The sequence below is a fragment of the Rhipicephalus microplus genome, chromosome X (assembly GCF_043290135.1).
Source record: "Rhipicephalus microplus isolate Deutch F79 chromosome X, USDA_Rmic, whole genome shotgun sequence".
NCBI lineage: Eukaryota > Metazoa > Arthropoda > Arachnida > Ixodida > Ixodidae > Rhipicephalus > Rhipicephalus microplus.
In genome coordinates, this window is record NC_134710.1 from 219024132 (window position 1) to 219044819 (window position 20688).

Genomic DNA, 20688 nt, shown 5'->3' on the forward strand with positions numbered 1-20688 from the left:
TTGCCTTAGTGGGAAACCCTACCCTAGTGGGAAACCCTACCCTAGTGGGAAACGCTACCCTTGTGTGTTCGGTTACTGTAAGCCATTACGAGACCGCAACAACAATGTTTGCGCTTACGTTTGGGACTCCCCACCCGTTTTTAGCGATTTTTTTCCTTTTAGTGGCAGAAATGGGTGAAAATAATTCAGCGCGTCGATATGACTTATGGCGGCAAAACATGATTATGCTGGTCGCAAAAGGCAAATTGATCACATCTAAAATTAATAAAAAAATCGGTAACCTCTCCCCCTTGCTTCCCTTCTCCGCTCGGGGGTTTTAGGAATTTTTCTATTGCCAGGTTGAGAGGTATGCCACTAGTAATGACAGCACCAATTTTGTCAAAAGCACATTGCACCTCTGCGAGAGTTCTTCTGGAAGATAGAAAGAAAAAATAAATAAAATGCAAATGTGAAGCATTAAGCACAAGACATTGTGCAGCCTGTGGCTATGGGGAATAAAAAGGTCACCATAGTTTTAATATGTGGCAAAATTTGCATTTGCAAATCTCATTTTGGTATAGGTATGCGCAAATAGAAAACTTCAGGAACTCTTGTTGCAGCTGTTAAAGCAGCACATTGGCAAAATGGTGTCCTCAATGCCAACGGTGAAGTACTGTAGAAGCACCCAGTTTTGCACAAGCACCCACTATTAACGTTTCCAAAATTTCAGAAATCTGAAAGTTATATCTTGAGCACGCACCCCTCAAACTCGAAAGTGCAGCATCAGCTTAAATGTCCACCCCCGTGGCAACTGTTACAAGAATATTAGTGGCAATAACGGGAATATTAGATAATTTGTTATGGTCCCATGGGGTTGGAGAAAATGTTAATGCAGATAATGCCAAAGTGCACGGATGTTGTTCAGCTGCAGTTTGGGTCCAAACATTGACAATGTTCAGCGGTGAGGATAGCGGCAAATGCCGCTGATTCTCATCGTTCACCTCTTATTTTCTCCTATATCCATCCTCAGCGTTCACCTTCTAGGCTCCTATTTACCACCGTCAACTTCGACATGAGAGGGTGGGACATTTGCTGGGATCATTTCATTGCGGCTGCTGATGATACCGACACTGCAAAACTGTGTACGGATGAAGGCATTGTGAATAAAAATTGCGCGGCAAGAGTGATTCGGAGGAATCGGATGATGACGATAACGAAAGTTCGGATCCAGTGCCCACAAGCGTGCCTGTAGCAATTGGCTACATAATAACTTCAGGCAGCTTGTATATGCCAAGGGCCTCAGCGAAGACCATGCAGCTACTTTAATTAAACTCGAGACCACCCTAATTATGTCTGCTCTTCAAAACACATACATTTCAGACTTTCTTGCAAAAAAAAAAGTTATGTGTTCTCACTTGCAAATTTTTATGAACTGTGTTTTATTAAATGTCCTACAAACTTCAGGATACAGAGAACGGATGCTACATTACATTCAAGTTCGTTATAAGCGGATGCGACTGTACTAGGTACCCCGTTTCCATTACCTGCAATATTATCATGGATACCCGAAATAAATTTAAAGGCATATATATGTCTCTAAAATCTAATTAGTAACGTTGACACTTGGCAAAATATTGAGTGCCGTCTTAGCGAAAAATGTCGTCCTACGAAATCTGTTGTTTGTTGTTATATAGCTTTCCTCGCTCGAAGCGTGGTTACCCCTCCACATTCTAGCAAAGGTGCAGGAGCAGCACAAAGGTTTTTCAAAACACTGCAGGATTGTCATATGTCATTGTAAGTTTCTTTGTATGCAGAAAGAAAGGAAGCAGCAAAAGGAAGGAAAGGCAAGGATTAGTGGTCAGAGGAAAAAAATTTGTGGAAAACATACTTGCTCATGCCTGAGCAGTAACTGTTTTGCAAGCTGTTGTATGTTTAAAGGGACACTAAAGTTAAACAGTGACTTGGTTTAAATTGCTTGACTGTAATTTTACAAATTTCAGCATCATAAGTTTATTATTAGCGAAGAAAATCAAGGTTGAAGTTTCATTTCGAAATTTGCTGCTGAAATATCTGCGCATTATGTCACAAAATTAAAAATTTATTTTTCCTTTGACCTGAGCTCTATGAAATTGTATGATAAGCCTATGGTGCCCACAGATGACAACATACTTCGTTTTCTCCAGTTAGAAACTAGTAAGACCCAGTAGGTGCTGGCAAAATCTATCATGTTACATCATTTGGTGCGAAGACCACAAGCTGACATCTTAACCTGCACTTTATTTTTGCATGTTTTCTTGCTTATCAAGCGTCGTCTAACCGTAAGAGTGGGGTTTTCGAGACTGGGAAATTGCACTTTACAAATACTGTTAAACCCCTTTATAAGAGGCATGCTCCAGGCACCAATTCTTGTCTTTTATATGAGATGTCTTTTATAACCAGGGCACCACATATGCATTTTCTTATCAACCCGTATTTTCCTGTAGGCACACTGGGGTCTCTTATACCCATTTATCTCGTATATCAGTGTGTCTTATAAAGGGGTTCGACTGTACGTGAAAAATTGTTTTTCTCTTTAGCGTCCTTTTAAGGGACACTAAAATGATAGTGAAATAATCAGAAGAATAAGGATGGGGTGGAGCACGTTCAACAAGCATTCTCAAATCATGAATGGCAGTATACCACTGTTCCTCAAGAGGAAGGTATGTCACAGCTGCATCTTACTGGTACTAATCTACGAAGCAGAAACCTGGAGGCCTACAAAGAAGGTTCGACTTAAATTGAGGACGATGCAGCGAATAATGGAAAAGAAAATGATGAGTGTAATCTTAAGAGATGAGAGCAAAGTGGGGCAAGGAACACACTGGGGTCAAGGATATCAGAGTTGAAATCAAGAAGAAGAAATGGACATGGGCCGGGCACATAGTGCGTCGGCAAAATAACTGCTAGTCATCAAGGGTAAATGACTGGATTCCAGGAGAATGCAAATGCATAAGAGGGAGATGGAAAATTAGGTGGGCAGATAAAATTCAGAAGTTTGCAGGTATATTGTGGCAGCAGAAAGCACATGACTAACGTGGTTGGCGAAACATGGGAGAGGCCTTTGCCGTGCAGTGGGTGTACCGTATTTACTCGCATAATCCTCGCACTCGCATAATTATCGAACCCCCCACATCGCCGAAGAAAAAATGTGATTTTTTTTTCTCGAGTAATTATCGCACCCCCGAAAACTGCCGCAATAATGTCGTCTGCTTGTTCCAGCCATTGATGATGATAGTGTGTGCCATCTGGCACCATCTCTTAAGCATCAAGCGTACTATTTCACGAAGATTAAATCCAAGCCAAGCCTAGCCGAAGTGGCCAGTGCGAGTTGTGGCGTGTTTTGTATGTTGTGTCGGTAATCTTGGCACGTTATGGGGCGATACTGAAGCCACACGGCTGCTTCAAGTTGCAAGTGATAGATCATGCGCTAAGCAATGGCAACAGGGCCGCCGGTAGGCCCTTCGAAGTTGACGAGTTTTGTGTTCGCTACTGGTGACAGCAGCTGAAAGCCACCAAGACGCGTTGGGCCTGCCGTGTGCCTAAAACTGGGATTGATGGTAAACTTTATTTCTTCAGAAGGAAACTGCGGAAGATTCTGTTAAATAGCCATCAGCCCAATACTGACGTCCTACGCTTACCTTTTGAGTGCTCCTGTTGAGCGCCAATCGCTACCGCAACGCCCACAAGCTTCGCGTATGGTATTCTAATTCTCGACTATTTGCTTCCACTTTTTGTGTCTCAAATAAATCTTGCCTTGTGTTGAACATCTGCTTTTATTGTTGAGGTAAGTTCTAATTAGTACTTCTTAAAGCTTGCTATAGGTTGCTGGTGCGAGAATCCCGATTTGCGGTCACTTCGTTTTCTTTTTCGCTCTCTGCGTTTAGTGGAAAGTTTTCCCCGCGTAATTCTTGCACCCCCCAACTTTGCATCGGTTTTCTGGCAAAAGAAGTGCGAAGATTATGCAAGTAAATACGGTAGTTAGTTTGATGATGATGATGATGAAAGTGAGACGACGAATTGGCGCAGGAACTACTACGAGCACTGTATTACAATTAATTCTGCCGTTACAGTGGACTCCTCTTGAATGGAACTCGAAGGGACAAGAAAATTTATTCCATTTATGAGAAGTTTCATTCACGCAAAGCTTACAAAATGAATGAAATATGACTTTATTTCAAAAGCACCAACTATTGCTGACTGAACAAAAAGATTTTGAAGAATACAACACTATTATAGCTGATTAGAAAGAGAAATGTTGAATTGCTGACTCGGAAAAAAGGAAATCATAACTTGCTCGGCCTTGTTCAAGTACTTTCTCACATAGTAGGAGTGCATTTCTGAAAAGCTTCGCAGAAACTCTGTCCCAGCATCATGGTCAAAGTAGCGCTGCAACAGGATGACTGCATCTCTTGCTGCACTGTCAGCCTCTGAAATGAGCTCGGGATCACACACCACCTCATCACTACCCGAGCACAGGTCCTCATCTTGAACTTCAGCTATAGGTTCCTCAAGGCTGTCCTCAAGTTCACGACAAGATGTCAATTGCTGCTCAGCGTGCGCGGACATAAGCAATCGCTGGATTGGCTTGGCTAGGCTAGGCTAACTTTGTCGTTTGTTTCATGGCTGCTAGACTGCCATGGCCACTTTCACCGGTCATGGATTTTGCCCGTTTTAGTTCCGTTTAACCGACGTAAGCGGAAAAAAATGTCCCGATTACCCGAAACTCTTTATCTATAAATATATAGTAGACCAACCAAACCTGCCTGGATAGTTTCCATTTATGCGGCTTTTTCTGTTTAACCGAGTTTTGTTTAATGGGAGTCCACTGTATATGTTTATTAGATAAAGAAGATTGAGCTCACAAATTTGTTTTTTAAATTTCATGCTGAAATTTTTGTGTGTGATGTCATTTATTTTTAATTTTTTATGTGTTTTGGTGACATTAGTTCAATGAAATTTTCAGAAGCTTGGTATGATCTCTTGGCACTCTCAAGGGGCAATGTACTTAATTCTTACTGATTAGGAAATACGCATGACCTTGTAGATGCCATCAAAATCGTTGCTGGCACAGTGTTTAGTGGGGGAATTTTTAGGTGGGGTTGCCACCTGCATTGTCTTTTCGTGTGTGCTTGCTTACCAAGTGTCCTCTAGCGGTAAATGTGGTGATTTCGGTATTGTGAAATTGTAGTTTACTAGCATGTTAACAGTAGTTTTTCTTTTAGTGTTCCTTTAATACGAATGACTATGAAACACCTGTTATGAACTCCTCGCTGCAAATCCTTCGAGTGCATGTTTGGCTATCATACTGAGCTGTCCTCATTCAATGGCTTTACAGAATTAATCTGAAACATTTGTCCCGATAGGTAATGCTTCCCTGACGGGAAACCGTAGAAAGGGGGCACATTTCTCTTGCCATAATAATTTGTTGACCCATACACGATTCAGTGTATTGGCGTGTATGGGTCTCACTAATGGGCAAAAGATCACGCCACAGCATAGGCACATCGAAATGCCCGAGCTGACCAGGGGTCGTCTGCTACCTTGCGAACTGCATAGGGGGCGTTAGCAAGTGTTGCACTTGAGCTTGTGCAGTTCAGTTGCTTGGCAGGGCCTCTTTGAAAGGATTTCTACCAGCACAGCAACAAACTAAAGAATAAGTCGTTGATGCACTGAGCACGCACCTTCGTGCCATACTCGGCCTCGATCTCAAAAGTGCTTTCGACACTGTGAGGCACACGGTCATACTGAAGAAGATCAGTCAGCTAAATCTAGGGGAGAGATTCCATCGATACGTTGGCAGCTCCCTCGATGGGCGAGAAGCGCGAATCAAGATCGACGGGTTACCACCAAAGACTGTCGAGATGGGAGGTGCCGGGATGCTGCAAGGCTTCGTGCTCTCCCCAATGCTGTTGAATCTCGTTATGATCGGCCTTCCGGAACGGCTTGACGCAATCAAAGGCATCAACCATACAATCTACGCGGACGACATTACAATATAGACCACAAAGAGCATGAGTTCTGGGAGTATGCTAGATAGGCTGCTGCAAGCGGTAAGGGAACATGAGATGCATCTCGAAGGCACGGGGCTCGTCTGAGATCCTGCTCCACAGACCTCGAAACCGGGACGTTCCCCGAGGGACGTGGCCGAGGCCCGTCAGACGGGCGTGTGTGTCCCGACAAAAGGAGGAGTCCGCATACCCACGGTGGCTAAGATACGAGTCCTCGGCCTCTGGCTGTAAGGAAACGGTGCCGATTCCGAGCTGGTCACACGGCTGCGGAAGAAAGTGGCAGCCGCCACGAACCTGATACGAAGAATCACGAACAAGAAGAAAGGAATGAAAGAGCACAATGTAGTGAGACTAATGCAGGCGTATGCTTTAAGCCACATCATGTACGTCGCTGCTTACATCAATTGCAGTAAAAGCGAAAGCAACAAGCTGGACACGATCATCCTCGAGGCTTACAAAACTGCATTATGCATACCTCACTACAAGACCAACTGCAGGCTCTTTGAGATGGACGTGCACAACACGCTCGCCGAAATCGTTGAGGCTCAGAGGAGCGCGCAGCTCGAAAGACTGTCAGGCACCAAGACCGGAAGAACCATCCTCGACTCCCTCAAGATTCGTTACCACGGGATGCAAGGACTGAAGGACGCGCTATTGAGAGCGGTCAAGAATGCTATACTCACAGAGAGTATGCCCAGAAACATGCCCCCAGTGCACGATGCTGAAAGGCGCAGTTGCAGAGTTGAGGCGATCCTCAAAGAGCATGGCAGCTGAGAGGGTGTCCTTTTTGTCGACGCTGCTAGATACCCCTGGCCCGACCGAAGACAACAGCAGAACAAACGAGAGCAACGACGCCGCCAATCGACACCTGCCTTCTTTATGGTGGTGGTCGACACAGGGGACGAACTCTGGTGACAGGATCTGCGAGGCTCCCATCGTCTGAGGCGACAAAAAAAAAAAGGGCCATAGTCCCCGCAATAATTCATAGTGGAAACGAGGACACACTCATCGTGACACCAAGACGGCGGTCCAAAACTTTACGAAGGGATGGGTTTCTGTGGAGGCGGCGCACATGCTAAACGCCAGAGCCAAAGATTTCAAGTCTGGCGCGATTGCTGCCAAGTCTCTCAAGTGGTTCCCCACGCACGTGGGAGAGCTTAGCAGTGACCAAAGATCTGAACTCCCGTCGAACCACAACGAGCGTGCCCACTTCGTCGCGAGACTGCTAACCTGCCGCGATGCAGACGAAAGGGCCGCCGATGTGCAACACATCGGCGATGGCGAGGCACCCGAGGTCGGAGGGCATAATACCTCTGCGAAGACGATAACAGACCCGGAGGCCTTACAGGACTGTAAGGACATCATGGTTACGTTCCACGAGATCCTAAATCATTATAGAAAAATGCGACGTTACCTACCACCCCACGTGCAGCTACAGAGGTCTTAGATGCTTGATCTAAGGCGTCTGCAGACAGACACATTTGAGAATCCCCGACACCTGCATAGACTGTGTCCCTCGCTCCACCCGTCACCTGGCTGTCCGTGGTGCGGGCATGAGACAGCCGACATGGCGCATATACTTTGAGAGTGCGGGTGCGGTGTTGGCTGCCACTACTTGGATGAGCGTGAGTGTACCCCAAGACGACTGGCTGAGCCGTGGGGAGCCGCCCTTCTCAGCCCATGTGCAGTGGACCAAATCTGGGCTGTTCAGCGAGCCAGGGCTATCGCCGAGGGCATCGCACGATGCTCCGCGGATGACAGCTCCTGGAGGCCTAGCCGGGCCATGAATTTCTTGTTGGATCCTTAATAAAGTTTATTACCTACCTACCTATAGTGTCTATAAATGCCTATTTTGGACGTTCGTGCCTAAATTCTTATACGTCCCTATAAATGCCTGTTTTCAAAATCTGTGTCTATATAATCGCTATTTATCCTCAAATTTTGCTTTCTAGTACTGCTGGAGTACGGTATTCATGTTACCCGTTGAAATTGAGCTTTCGGAACACTGGGGTGCAACCTATACTCCACCTCATAAGTTACTTTCAGCACTGTCAAGCTTACAAGGTCTTATAGCCAATATGAAGGTCAATAAGCCTCTACAAGTGTATTCATATGTGTCGCGTCGTCTGCTTGGCATCTCTCCAGTGTTCGCTCGCTTGCGTAGGGAGCAGGAAGTGCTTCTGTGCAGCGGCAGGACGATGAAAAACGAATGCGAAACCATGGAGTGTTATCAGGGGAATTAAAGTGTAGATAAGAAAAACGATATCCTTGTGATTTTTGGTTTGTCATTTACTTCCTAAATGGAACTTCACTAGGTCACATGAGAAATTTTACTTCAACAGTAGAAGTTGTTCGTGCCCAATGAAAAGCTTTGCATCATTAGAATTTTTAATTGGTTCATTACAAGCTGCGAAAGCATGATGTGAGGAGGTGAGCTTGAGACTTTCGCCACTCACTCGATGTAAACTTTGCAAGCCCAATTCCTTCCCTGCCCTATTTGGTATCAGAGCAGCTTGGAGCTGTAGGACCACACGATATGGGCTCATCAAAATGTCATGCGCGCGTGAGGTACATTCGCATGACATGTTCATCCCAGGTCGTGCACGCAAGTGGTGTTCTGCCATTTCGACGTTCTCTGTGTTGTACTGCCCGTTTCTAAGGTTTGGATCCCTCTATGTGTGCACGTTTGGAGAGGCTGGCATGGATCACGTATCTTTACCACTATACACAGCATCGCACCGCTGCAACTCTTCTAAGGGACGATGCACCAAAAACACGCCATGTATTGTGAATGTTGGCACCGACACGATGCGAGAGCGGTGAGAACACCAACGCAAACGAAATGGAGGCAGCTTAGTCCCACATCTCGCTTGATACGAAGTTAAAAAAATAACACACGTAGAATCAGTCTGTATGTTTTAATATTTCTGTGAACCTTCATACTTCTATTCAGGCATTAGATTGCACAAATTACACACATCTCGAATAGTTCTTGCAGTGTCACGTGTTACTTTGACGTACGCAAGACCATTCCATCACCTCCAACCATGTTGGGGCGCACGCTCGTGAGATGTAGGTCAAGCAGTGTTCAGACTGGCATTTTACCTCTTTGTGGCACGCGTATAAGACTGCTAATCTTGGCAGATGAAATGGTGAGCCTCCAGTGCATGCATTACTCTTCGCATCGCTTAAGGGGCCCTTTCAGTTTCACATACAGAAGAAAATACCGTATTTACTCGCGTATTCCTTGCACTCGCATAATTCTCACACCCCCCACATCGCCCAACAAAAATATGATTTCTTTTTTTCCTTGAGTAATTATTGCACCCCCGAAAACTGCCGCAATAATGTCGTCTGCTCGTTACAACCACCGATGATTATAGCGCGTGCCGTCTGGCGCGATCTCTTAAGCATGTAGCGTACTATTATTGCACGGAGATTCAATCCAATCTAAGCCAAGCCAAAGTGGCAAGTGCGCGTTGCAGTGTGTTTTATACGTTGTGTCGGTAATCTTATCATGTCATCGAGTGATACTGAAGCTACACGGCTGCTTTTAAGTTGAAAGTGATAGATCATGCACTAAACAACAGCAACAGGGGTGCTGGAAGGCCTTTTGGAGTCTACGAGTTTTGTGTTCGCTACTGGTGATAGCAGCTGAAAGCCACCAAGACGCGTTGGGCCTGCCGTGTACCTAAAACTGGGATTGATGGTAAACTTTATTTCCTCAGAAGGAAACTGCTGACGATTCTGTTAAATAGCCATAAGCCCAATACTGACGTCCTACGCTTACCTTTTGAGGGCTCCTGTTGAGCGACGCTACCGCTACGCCCGCAACGCCCGCAAGTTTTGCGCGGGGTATTCTAATTTTCGACTATTTGCTCGCATTTTTTGGCCCTCAAATAAATCTTGTCTTGTGTTGAACCTATGCTTTTATTGTTGAAGTAGGTTTTAATTAGTATTTCTCAAAGCTTGGTGTTAGGTGCTGGTGTGAAAATCCAGATTTGCGGCCTCTTCATTTTCTTTTTCGCTCTGTACGTTTTAGTAGAAAGTTTTCCCCGCATAATTCTCGCACCCCCAACTTTGCATTGGTTTTCCGCAAAAAAGTGCGAGGATTATGTGAGTAGATATGGTATAGCCGGTGTAGCTAGACCAAGTTAATATGAGGCAAAAAGATGTTTCTGGCCTATTGCGCTCTGTCTATTTGCACCTACGTAGCCCTTTTCAGCCATGCTGAAAAGAGAGACCCAGAAGCATGTTTCTTCGACAGTGGACACTAAATCACCATACTGGAATGTAGAAATAGAGACACCATATTCTGCGAACCCTGCGGGAAAAAAAAGTGCATGGCTATGCTAAATCATTACGCCTTTGTGCCATCATAAACTTAAGCAATTTTGTTTGCTTTCCTGTCGTAGACACAGATCAGACACATATTTTTTTCAAAAATTTGAATTTTGTCAAGGTTTATTGTGCCTATATTTACGATTTTGGGAGCCTAAAACGGTGTTTTGGCCGCCTATTTTTAGCGCCTAAAATCCGGTTTTTTAGTGCCTATAAATCCAGCCTCTAATTATGATACTACATAACTAAAACTTTGAAAGCACAAAAAAAAGGTTGTTTTGCTTGGCTTTTGTAGTGGAGTATTGTTGTTGCAGAAGGTGACTGCTTCAACATAATCAAAGGAACATTGAGATTGGTAAAGGCTTGAATAAATTTCCTTGTTTCCTTGTATTTGTCATACACAGCAGGGACCTTAGTGTGCGCAGTCTTCTTGTGCACATAGTGTTGGAGCCTCCTCATTTTGTCAAGGTTTCGGGGGCCTTGTTTAACAAGAGGCAGCAAGATGCATTCGCTTAAATCTATCATTACTGTTCATCATGCTGACATGATGGCTGGGGGTTCTTGCGGTCATTAAGTGATATCTGTTCGCATCAAAGTCAAGCCTTGTCTCTCTTTCCACATTATAGTTTCCCGCCTAAGGTTTGTCTGAATCCCTTTAGCTTTCATTCCCCCTTGCACATTCCTCATATTCTGTCCCACCATCTCTTGCCATTTCTCCACAACTGATGACGATAATGACCATACATGACTTGCACATTCTCTTGCTTATCCCCCTACTGTGAAGTCTGTGTGCGCTGCTGTTTTCTTCATTTGTTATTCTTGTTTTCTTGTGTGCACGTCATGATTTTCAGTACTCTTCTGGCTATACTTCACCATAAGTCTTGAGACAGACTACAGGTGGACTTGGTTATATCGAACCCTGATGTATCAAATTATTTTGCTCTACTGAACAGATGAAAAACCTCATTTACCTTCATATTCAGTGTATATTAGGACACTATTGCCCCTGCCATTGCACCTCCCAGAACTTGGTCATAATCACTTGCATCATTTGAAATATTAATGCTGACAATGCAGCTTTGCTTCCCAGATAGTGTTAAACAAATACCTAATTGCCAGATTGTGTACTAAAAGCAAAGCATTACAACATTCAATTTATGTCACAGAGCCCCTTATATGCTAGGGTCATAGTATAGTTGAAAGTTGAATGCATTTTGAATGCATTTTGTGCTTTGCTGTGTAATGTATTTTATTGTCTAAAAATTAAGTCCGTGAATATTGTCTTCTAGTCTCATTTTTCAACTTTGTTGCAGTCCTCGTGCACGTATGAGGGCAACATGGCCATCAGCAATAGGACAGCCAAAACAAGTGAAGCAGGAGCCCTCTTTTCCAAGTTTTAAAGAAGAGGAGATCCAAGATAGTGAGTGCCATATATTACCTGGGATGTCGTCTTTTTAATAGCTCAAGGGTAGTAGATTGTCTGGAAAAAATGTTTCACTATTTCGAAGATTTATTTCACTGCACATCACCACCATGTGAGGTGAATTCAAAAACATTTGCACTCTTATGGTTGAAACTTACGGAACTTATGGTTGAAACAGATTGACACCAATCAAGATGCTGTAATGGAGGGCTCCAGAAATTTCGAGCATCTGGTGTTCTTTAATGGGCACTGAGACGGCATAGTACACAGGCCTTTGGTGTTACGCCTCTATCAAAATGTGACCTCCATGGCTGGGATTTAACCCGCAACTTTCAGGCCAGCAGCAGAGCATCGTAACTAGTGTACCACCGAGGCGGACAAAGTTGTAGTGTTGTTAGCTACCAGCTCAATGTTAGCTACCCAAGATTCTCCTGGTGGTTGTTGTATACAAAGGATAAGGGAGGAGGGACACAGGTCTTGGAGGGTCGAAAATCACGACAAAATTAACTTTTTCAAACTGACATTTTCGGAATCTCATGAAAGTATGTGATATCAAGTTCCCTGCGCAAATCTTTTGTCATGTACATTTGTTGCCCCTAAGAGGAAGCAAAATGTGGTGCGCCAAAAAACCACCCACTTTGCCGAGTGATTGCGTCGTTTCATAGCCTAAAGCAGCTTTATTTTGATGGTACAAAAAACAAACGCCCCGCCCCGGTGGTCTAGTGGCTAAGGTACTCGGCTGCTGACCCGCAGGTCGTGGGTTCAAATCCCGGCTGGGTTCAATCCCCCTAACCTTCTGTCTCCTTCTGGGGAGACAGAAGATTAGGTGGGCAGACGAGATTAAGAAGTTTGCGGGTATAAATTGGCAGCAGCAAGCACAGGATTGGGTTAACTGGCGGAACATGGGAGAGGCCTTTGTCCTGCAGTGGACGTAGTCAGGCTGATGATAATAATAATGATAATAATAATAAAGAACCCCAGGTGGTCAAAATTTCCGGAGCCCTCCACTACGGCATCTCTCATAATCATATGGTGGTTTTGGTACGTTAAACCCAACATATCTATCAATCAATCAATACAAAAAACAAACAAGGACAGTTCCTTCAGCGTGCACTTTTTTTAAAAGTGCCTGACGTGTGTGAACAAATGCTGTTCAGTTTTCTCACACTGTTGACCTTGAGCTAATGTTACACACTTGAAAAATGCAGCCTGCCGTCAGTGTTGTCACTTACTAATGAGAGGTTTTGCGAACATGCACCAATGTGAGAATAGAGAGGCCAGTAAGCCAAAAGCATTCCGGGAAATTTTCATGACAAGCATACAAACTTCCAGCAGTCTCCTGGACAATCCAGCAGTCCAGCAGTCTCCTGGAAAATCTTGGAGACTCGGCAGGTATTCATTTAGTGCCAGGGCAAACACTCTCCTCCAGCCGTCGAGCGTGCGCTCCACCGGCACTCTCCGCGGCGCGCTGTGCGAATAGACTTCGGGAAGCTGGCGCTTGATGGCCGCACGCCTAAGCTTGTGAATTCTGTTTCTGCTAAGCTTGTGAATTCATGTTTACATCGAAATTTAAGTGCACTCGTGCTTCTCGCAGGGTTTAACAGGCACGAGGGGGGGGGGTCAAAAGTTCCCAGGCCATGCTCCTTTAGGAATACATGGACTGGTTAGTGAAAATTTACCATCCAACGTGAAAATTTACTGTCTGCGTCGGTGAGGTCCACACGAGGGATACAAAAAGTCATTGGGATTTGCTATCATCAACATATGGTTTCACAGTTAGCCAAAATTTGGGACCTTTATCAAGGCGTCACTATTACAGCATTAAGTCACGTTATACATGGTTATACATCTTTATACATGGTCATTTTGCACTGCCGTCGTCATGGGTGGGTCGATAGCAGAGGCAATGTGATGCCACGTAAGGTTAAAAAAACAAAAAAAAGCTATCAGATAAGGTGTGGAAGAACAATATATCAACTAATGAAAAAAACAAACATAGGTTTCGCCTTTGATTCGTTTGAGGTAAACGCATAAGGTACCCTGTGAGTTTTTGTTTTGAAGAGCGACGCACGGTGAGTCATGGATTACATTCATTGCACCATTTTAACACCACAAAATAAAAGCATTTATTCTAGAGGCAAAACTCGCATGTCATTCAAACGTATGCCACTCTCACTTTGGAAAAAGGGGCTTTTATGGGATATGTTTAGGAGTGTTGTGCTTGTCGGTAACATTCAATGCGTAGTTCCCATGCTTCGTTCAATTGTTAGCTTCGGCTGCAAATGTTAAGGGTAGTCTGCAAATACTGACGGTACTTCATCCTTTTTAACCTGCCGTTTTTTTTTTCCTTCTATGAAGTCCTCTGGTTGTAAATGGCGGCTACATACTCGTATATAGTACGAAGCTGTATTAGGCAATCAATCGTCTCGCTAGATCGCAGCAAGCCACCTCTCGTGTTCACCAGCAGCAGCTGGTATATCATGGAACAAAAGCCTGTCAGTGTTTTTGTTTTTTTCTGCTTGTTTGCACAGCAGTACCTAACAATAAGACATGCTGCGACACTCGAAGCACGTCATTGCGAATGGCTTAAATAGAGTATAAATCTCAAATACTATCAAATTCAGGAGCATTTTTTGCACCGGTCTCACAGCCAGATAGCTAGATAGACTGCATTCGAGATAGGTACAAGGGGGGGGGGGGGGGTCAGCAGTTCCTAGGCCACTAACTAGCCCATGTATTCCTAAGAGAGCATGGCCTGGGAACTTTTGACACCCCCACCCTCCTGCCTGTTAAAGCCTGTGAGAAGCACGAATGCACTTAAATTTCGATGTAAACATGAATTCACAAGCTTAACAGTACGTGTGGTCATCGAGCGCCAGCTGTCCGTAGTGTACTCGCACAGTGCTGCTGCGGGGAGTGGCGGTGGAGCGCGTGCTCGACGGCTGGAGGAAAGTGTTTGCCCTGGCACTAAATAAATACATGCCTGCCAAGCCTCCAAGATTGTCCAGGAGACTGCCGGATTTTGTCCGTTTCTTTCGTTTGTATGCTTGCCATGAAAATTTCCCAGAAATCGAAATTTCTGTGCTTGATCTCGCCTTTTCAACAAGAATGCAGGTCAATCCGCTCCAGGCTATTTGTGAACCGTGGTAGATACGAATTCATGAAATTCCCCACTCAAATTCCACTGTGTCCTTCGGACCAAAATTCAATTGTTTCGAACACTTTTCCTAATCGCAGCGGGTGATATCAACTTTACTACTAAAATCGTTGAACAAAGGCTGAGAACAGGGTGCTTGAACTTCAGAAGTACGCGTGCGGCCAGTGCACGCACTGTTTTCTACTGTGCGTGTGGTTGTTTTTGCCGCAACTGCGATCGTTCTTGACATGATCGTGTATGGCGACAACGTTACTGAGAAAATTCGTAAAGTGTGTGTGCGTACAACGCTTGACCAGTCAAAGCAACGATGCTTTCCGCAGACTCTGTGGAGAATACTGTGGTAAATGCGATCATAGATGGCATAAAACGAATTAGTTTTGAAGGCACGTGCGCAGCCAGCGCACGCGAGCTGAAAGTGGAACTGCTGCTTGCCGCTTCCGCCGTGTACAAAACCGCGGTCGCGGTGACGCGATAGCAATCTATGAGCTCCTAGGGGACGCGTCTGGCTTAGCGGTATATTAAAGGCAGTAAAGACGTAGAAATGCTAGAAGCATTTTGGCGTTCCTGTGAAAGTAATGAAGTAGCGAGCAAAGCTCTGACCCGCGCTTTCGTGGCAGCCAGCTCCGCCATCCCATGCGTTCACGTGTTGACATACGCGAGTTGTTTGGATGGAAATAGGTTTTGCTAGTAGTTTTAATGACATGAAGTAGGTTTTGCTAGTAGTTTTAATGACATGAAGCTTCGGGAGTGTTTGTGCTCCCACTTTGAGACTCTCGCCCTAAAGGTAAACTCTGCAATCGTGTGTTCAGCCACTCCAAGCCATTATAAGACCGCAACGCCGATGCTTGCGATTGGGACCACCCTCTTTCTATTGTTTTTAGTGCATGCGATTGGGACCCCTCTCTGCCCATGGCCTTTTGTTTTTGTGATGTATATTTTTTTCTTTTGGTGCCAAAAAAAGGGGAAAAAGAGCGTGGTGCCTCCTCCCCCCCCCCCCCCCCCCATTGCAGAAATCTCCCATATTCAGAAACCTTGAGCAGGTATAAGCGCTCTTCTTCAGCGCTCTTTCTGTCTACCCTGTCCCTTTTCCTATGTTCGCGCGCTGAAACAATCTTGCAGGTATAAAAATTTAGGCACTGGTCAGGCCTAATGGACACGAGACCAACGAGCATGTCAGTTGCTGACAACGTGTGGAAAGCGGCCGTGTACGTCATGACAACCAGATTTTGCAGCTGCAACAATTGAAAGACAAGAAAAGGAAGGCAGAGAAGAAGCTGCATCAGATTGCATTCGTTGTGGCGGCGGAACGAAAGCGTAGCCTTATCGGTGAACATGCCGGTGCCACGGGTGATGCCGCTGATGAAACAACCTTCACCGTCTTGGACTTGAAGGCGGCAAATGCTTTGATTTTATTTCCCTTAAAGTGCAAGATTTGCAACGGAGGGGCCGAGATAAGGAGAAACGATCAGGATTTAGACCTTGCTGTCAAGCTTGAGTTAGTGTGGATGAACTGCAGTGATGGGTCGTCAAAGTGAAGTTCGCCGCGCATAGACAGACAGCAGAAAATAAATCTATTGGCAGTGAACGTGCTCGCCACCCGCGCATTGCAGGCTACTGAAAACAGGCAGACTGCTTTCAGCGACGTATTTGCAGGAACACCACTTTAACAAACTTTTCAGATGAACAAACTTTTAAAAAATTCCGCACCGACTGCTAATAGTTTCAATGCAAAATTACTTCACTACTACGTACTTCAGAATATCAAACTTTTCAGAACGAGCACTAATTTAGTTTTGCGTTATATTAATGTCTCAGTACTATGAACTCGTGTTCTGAAATATATCGCGACCACCCAAGCAGACAACAAAGCAAACGAACGCCTTGCTTCTCGAAAGACGCGCGAAAGTATGGAGGGGGGGAAAACGAAAGGATGACTTTCTTTTCTTTCTTTTTATTGAAACGCCGACGCTTCAGGCTTACACGCGCAGAGGCGAGGGGTGAGGTCAACACGGGAGGGCGAAGTCGGCGAGGCAGAGGGCACAGTGGGAGTTGCGGAGCAGGAAGCATGGGCACGGAAAACCTGAGACAGCGAAGGAGCAGAAAAGGAAATGCGAGGAATTTTTTCTTAGCTCTTTCTTTTCTTTGGAAGAGGCGATGAGAGCTGCGACCCTTAGGGTTTTTTCTTATCTTCGTCACTTCGGTGCGGGATGTTTCTTGGCTTCACTCTGAAAGGGGGTCCCGCACGAGGTGGCTGCGAACGGTGGTGCAGCGCACTTTTGTTGTCTGTTAAAAGCTCATGGCGGTGTCATGTCAGGCCTTTCTTTAACGGAGGACCACTGTTGCGCAACTAAGATTTTTGTGCAATCACAATTCCGCTAACTGCAATGAACCTAACCTATCGCTATTGCGTCGTCCTGCCGCTAACCTATCGGCAGGACGACGCAAGACAAAAATGTGTTGGCGTAATGTAGCCAGGAACGCTTCGTGGGAAATATGAACTTCGTGGTCAGCAAAAGTGGCTATGGCATGTTAGTAACTAAAGCTGGTAGTGCATACCGCGTTTTTCGCACACAAACAGAGTGAACGTTCTGCGAATGATGCCATTGGCAACGACCACATTGGTTGCCATTCGCCGTAAGATCGAGCGGAGTCAACACCCAGCGGCAACAGGTTGAAGCGTGCAAGTGTGCATTGTTTCGTGCGTTGTCTGCTAGCCACGTCGTGTTTCAATGTGCGCGTACGTCATACAAGTTTTAAAGTGTGGTTTGCCCGGTCATGTCAGTGCGAATGTAACTGCTTTTACGTATGCATGAAACGATGTATGAAAGCATTTGGTCTTGCTCGGCTGCTAATGCATCGTAATAAGATCGACGATTGCAACTTTCCAGAGTGCTGTTTATTGTCGTCGTATCCTCCATTCACTAGAATAATTTCATAGTGGGTACTGCTTTCTGTTTCAAGCACATCGTGAAATGCTCTTCGCGTCCTCTCAAACATGAGGACAGTTAAATGGTATGTGAATGCTGCGTTTTATTGAATAGATACGAGGCTCCCGGCCACTCCCTTGCGTGCTGTTTGTAAATGTACAGCTATGGCACTGTAGTTTATAGATTATGCAAAGAGCCTCAGTTGTGTTTATTTGGCCGTGGTACCACTATGTAGAGATATTACTATCAGATAAAATGTGACACTTTGATACTTAAACTGTGCCTAAAACGGAGTTGTCGTGCGCAATCGTGTGTTTGGATTGTTAAGGAGCCCAGACGTGCAAAGTTAATTCAGAAGACATGCATGACATATAATGTATAATTTCACTGAAAGTCTTATCTATTTTACATTGTCTTGGGCATTTGTGTGGCATTGTTAGTGACAAACAGAAGGTAGCGGCTCTTTTTGTCTCTTTTTTTTTTGTCTGAAAAAAAAAAAATGCTTGGCCATTAGCCAGTGCTTTATTGTAGCACTGTCATGTACGTAATGCATGAACAAAAGCTTTTTGCTGAACTCTTATACAAGGTTTTTATACTTTTACATGTGCAAGAACATGTGCGTATACGTGGTAGGCACAGTGTATCGCAAAGCGCTGTCAGCCACTAAGCTTTCCTGACTAGACTTATCGACTGTCCCTCATTTCATGGTGAACAGAATGAGAAAAAATGCACATGCGTATAAGGCGCGAATGGTGGTACTGAACTAATCGCATAGATACGTGGGCTTTCTGTGATCTTACTTTCTTTTTTTGTTTTATGCAGATGAGAAAGAAGTAAATAAGTAGTTCAATGACGCTACAGCAGTGCGTAGCAGGCGGAACACAAGCTAACCACATACAAACAACACAGCAAAGACGTGAGTCGTGAAAGCACGAAGCGCGCATGATAATGTTGCATAGGCTTCGTGCACCGATTCAGTAGAGATGAGCGTAGATATTATCAGTAAACTGCCGTTAAGACCTTTTATTCGCCGATAATCGGCTCAGACATACTTGTAACGAAGCGCCGCTGCATGTATTTGTACACGCACACCGCCGACTGCCTATCCACACTTGCGCGGGGATGGTGCTGCCACCCATAGCTCGATATCACCGCGAATCGCTACGGGACATAAAACATTACTCTGTCTTGAAGTTGCGTTAGTTGCGTCGTTCTGGCGATAGATATCCAGTGCTGTCACCGGACCAACGGGAGTGCGTCACTGTTATTTTATCCGGTAGAAGGCACCTTGCAAGAGAGCCGAGATGATGTGCCTTAAACCTAACCCCCATTGGAAAAAACCAAAAAAAAAACAAAAAAAAAAAAAACGAGAGAGAGCTAGGAGGCGTAGCGGGGCTGGGAAATTTATTGGCCTTGTTTTAATTCATGCAAAACACGGCTGAAAACACCTTGGTGCACTGCGAAAAAGCATAATATAATTTAGAAGGGGCTGTTAGCAATACTGACAGGACAGCAAATTTAGTTCAATTACTCATGCATGTATACTACTGCATAATGGCGAGTACTAGTACGATTGCTGACGTCTCAAAAAGTTACTGGCAATCATTTGAAGCAGTGTGTGATACTTTTGCTGCCCTTGAAAAAAAGAACTGTGCAAGGTTTTTTTTTTTTGGTTTGTTTGGCCACACCTATTGAATTTAAAGTTCGTCAGCTTAGCAGATCCCTGTTTTAATTCATGGATTCTGTCAAAGTATTTGACAGACGTGACAAGTGCTTATGTGGACTTTATGATTTTTTGCTTAGTGGGGTAGATCGAAATACTAGTTTTATTGAAACTGCAGTGCTCATGTTTACTCTGTATGGTTTAAGTGATGTTGAACATACTTTTTTTTTCTAAATATAAGCGATCTTTGCTTCAAATTTGGTCTTTTGTAATAAAAAATTATGTTTATTTCCCGTAACCTGCTCCAAATTTGCATTTTAGTGTTCTAAAAGTAAGATTCTGCTGCTCCAAAAATTACTCCAAGTTTTATTTCGGCTGTTGTACCACCTGATTAGTTACATAATGCCTTAGCATTGCAGTCGTTTGTTAGTATGGGCAGAAGTGTGGTTTGATCGTTGGTTGATTGGCATGGCTTGTCCATTGGCAGAATAAGGACTGTTGGGGTCATGCCATGACATGAGGCGTAGGCTGGGGCTCCATATGTACTCAGTGGTGTTCAAGTAAATTCTCCACCGATTGTTTTTGCCAGTTAACAGGTGATTCTCGTAGGTGATGCTACAATAACTTCTTTAATTTGGCAGAAGCGAATTGAGAGCCAGATATACATCATAGATGCCATCTTTTGATATTCCCTCTTAGGAAAACAACACAATAAAAATCTGAGAAAAGTTCGAATAGCAAGGTGCAGTGTTTGCAGCAGCTTACTGACAAAGTCAATATTAGGGGTGCGTAAATATCCTAAAGTTTTGAATATTCGTTGAATATTGCAATAGTAATATTCATGTTCAATTCTAATACCACATATTCAAAAGTTTCCATTATCCAAAGTAATTCGAATGTTTAATGTTTTTTAATTTTGGCTGCACATGTTACTGTAAAGAACTTTCAATTTTGCACCTTTATGATAAGTGTTTTAACAGTAGATTATGCAGTGATTACTGCGATTTCAGTGCAGTGCTGCGATAGCTGTACGGAAATGCACAGGAGCAAGATAACGGCTACTGACAAACACGCCGGCACATCATAGCGACAGATCTACCTGCCCTAAACATCTTTAGAAAATCTACTAGATGATGAACGGCCTCCTTCGC

General features: G+C 44.4%; 1 protein-coding gene across 1 annotated transcript in view; it reads left to right on the forward strand.

The window, feature by feature from the left end:
* The window catches only part of LOC142775985 (histone-lysine N-methyltransferase EHMT1-like), a 273651-nt gene that overhangs the window by 57822 nt on the left and 195141 nt on the right, over positions 1-20688 (forward strand). The window contains exon 9 of the mRNA XM_075878664.1: positions 11681-11787. Within this exon, the coding sequence (XP_075734779.1) occupies positions 11681-11787 (107 nt within the window). The remainder of the gene's footprint in view (positions 1-11680; positions 11788-20688) is intronic.